This window comes from Tupaia chinensis, unplaced genomic scaffold (genome assembly GCF_000334495.1).
Source record: "Tupaia chinensis unplaced genomic scaffold, TupChi_1.0 Scaffold000192_1, whole genome shotgun sequence".
Lineage (NCBI taxonomy): Eukaryota > Metazoa > Chordata > Mammalia > Scandentia > Tupaiidae > Tupaia > Tupaia belangeri.
The window spans coordinates 41,154-43,192 of record NW_006159667.1 but is presented as its reverse complement, the minus strand read 5'-3'; the positions used below and the strand labels follow the sequence as shown (position 1 = coordinate 43,192).

Genomic DNA, 2,039 nt, shown 5'->3' with positions numbered 1-2,039 from the left:
GAAGGAAGGAAGGAAGGAAGGAAGGAAAGAAGGAAAGAAACTAAGGCTCAGCAAGATTAATTAATATGCTTGAATGAAAATGAATAGCCAATAATGGGATAAAAATACTGCATAAATTTTCCATGACACACCTGCTAATATCTACTGGATTAAAAATATTGTCTAGTTCAAAGTCAATTTAAACCTTCTCACCTTGAAATTTAATCTTAGAATCTGTGTCAGATTGGATTACTCCTGAGAAGTTGGTCCTGTCAGATTTGTCTTGCCAAATCACGCAGTGGGAACATGGGACCCTGGACCTACTACCCAGGAGAAATGACTGTTCTGGCAGCCCTCGACCAATCAGAACAAATATTTTCAGCAATGATCAAATAACCTCAGGGTTGGCTTGTCTATTAATCAAATCAGAAACTGTAACCCATGAAAATAGTCTTAAACATAAATTTTGTTTCATTATGTAAGCTTTTTCCTATAAGCTATTTATTACGGAGTTCATTTTCAATTCTCTCAGTGTGAAATGCAGGTGATATGCAAAGAAAACCCAACCAACCACTTGTTAAGCGTTACACAAGTAGATCCTCCTGTCTAAGGAAAAATGGATGTCCCGGCCTCGGCCTGGCGGACGAGGTGGACGACATGCCGTCCACAGAGAAGGACCTGGCGGAGGACGCGCCGTGGAAGAAGATCCAGCAGAACACGTTCACGCGCTGGTGCAACGAGCACCTCAAGTGTGTGGGCAAGCGCCTGACCGACCTGCAGCGCGACCTGAGCGACGGGCTGCGCCTCATCGCGCTGCTCGAGGTGCTCAGCCAGAAGCGCATGTACCGCAAGTTCCACCCGCGCCCCAACTTCCGCCAGATGAAGCTGGAGAACGTGTCCGTGGCCCTCGAGTTTCTGGAGCGCGAGCACATCAAGCTCGTGTCCATCGGTCAGTGGTGGGATGTCGCATGGGGCCGGGACACAGGTGCGGGTTGGGCGCTTGGGGAGTGGGAGACGGCGGAGACCGGCCCTGTGGCATAGGGAGAGGTCCCCTGGTCCCCTTCTGTCCCATCCACTGACGGGACAGCGGGCACCCCTCGGGCGCGCACGGAGTCAGACCTTACCGTTTCCGAGCTCCCCAGCTACAGACTCCCACCCGCCTCCGCTCACTGTCCCTTTTCCTTCCATCGCCATGCCTGAGAGGACGGCAGTGCCCACTACTGATTCCTGGGGGCGTCTCCCCCCAGTAAGGCAAATGGCTTCCCGGCCCCTCCACCCGCGAGGAGTGGGCTGAAGACAGGTCCCAGCCACCTCCGGATCCCGGCACTGAGGCGGAGGGAGGCTGGTGGCCGGCAGCTCCACCGAAGCACTAGTGGGCATGTGCTCGGCAGCTGGGTTCAGGCCCCGGGGACAGGGCAGGCAGGGCCCAGCCTCAGAAACCTAAAAAGGCGCTGAGTGATCGCAGGGAACCTTAACCCCTGCCTGTCCTCTTGCGGCTTCAGCCTGGAGGAGAAGGGGGCTCCCGCACTTCCAAGCCCGGCCCCAGCCCACCCCCTAAGCCGGGATTGGCTGCAGCTAACGGTCTGGGCTCTGGGGAGGGAGGGGAAGGCCTGTAGAAGGGAGGAAGTCATTGAGTGTAACCAGATTTGGAAGGTGTGTCTGCGCTGGGTGGGGGTGGGGAGCCACTCCAGGCTTGGCGCTGCGGAGCCTAGGGTGGGCTTTGAGTGGCAGGAGGCTGCCCCTCCCCTCACAGCCCTGCAGGCATCCCCGCAGGCTGGGAACCTGGCGGAGACCCTCACCCCTGTGGCGAGCTCTAAAGAGCTGTGATTTACCGGGAGTGTGTCCCAGGGCGCCTGGAGGGGAGCTTCGCAGGAGGCGCCCCACGCACAGGCTGCCCCAGGGATAATTGGCTGTCTGTCCACCCCACTCTCCCTCAGGGCCATCTCTAGGCCTCCTGAATTAGCATCTGAGGTCAGTCTGGGGCTCTTCGCCCTGTCCAGTCCCCTCCCTAGGCCTTACACCCTCCTGCCCCAATACTACCCCCCCACCCCACCCCACCC

At 57.1% G+C, this 2,039-nt stretch overlaps 1 protein-coding gene across 2 annotated transcripts in view; it reads left to right on the top strand.

The window, feature by feature from the left end:
- The first annotated feature begins 609 nt into the window (after window positions 1–609).
- FLNC (filamin C) overlaps window positions 610–2,039 on the top strand; it is a 33,581-nt gene continuing 32,151 nt past the window's right edge. For both annotated transcript variants that reach the window (XM_006146846.3, XM_006146845.3), the window contains exon 1: window positions 610–928. In XM_006146846.3, the coding sequence (XP_006146908.1) occupies window positions 637–928 (292 nt within the window). In that variant the 5' untranslated portion in view covers window positions 610–636. The remainder of the gene's footprint in view (window positions 929–2,039) is intronic.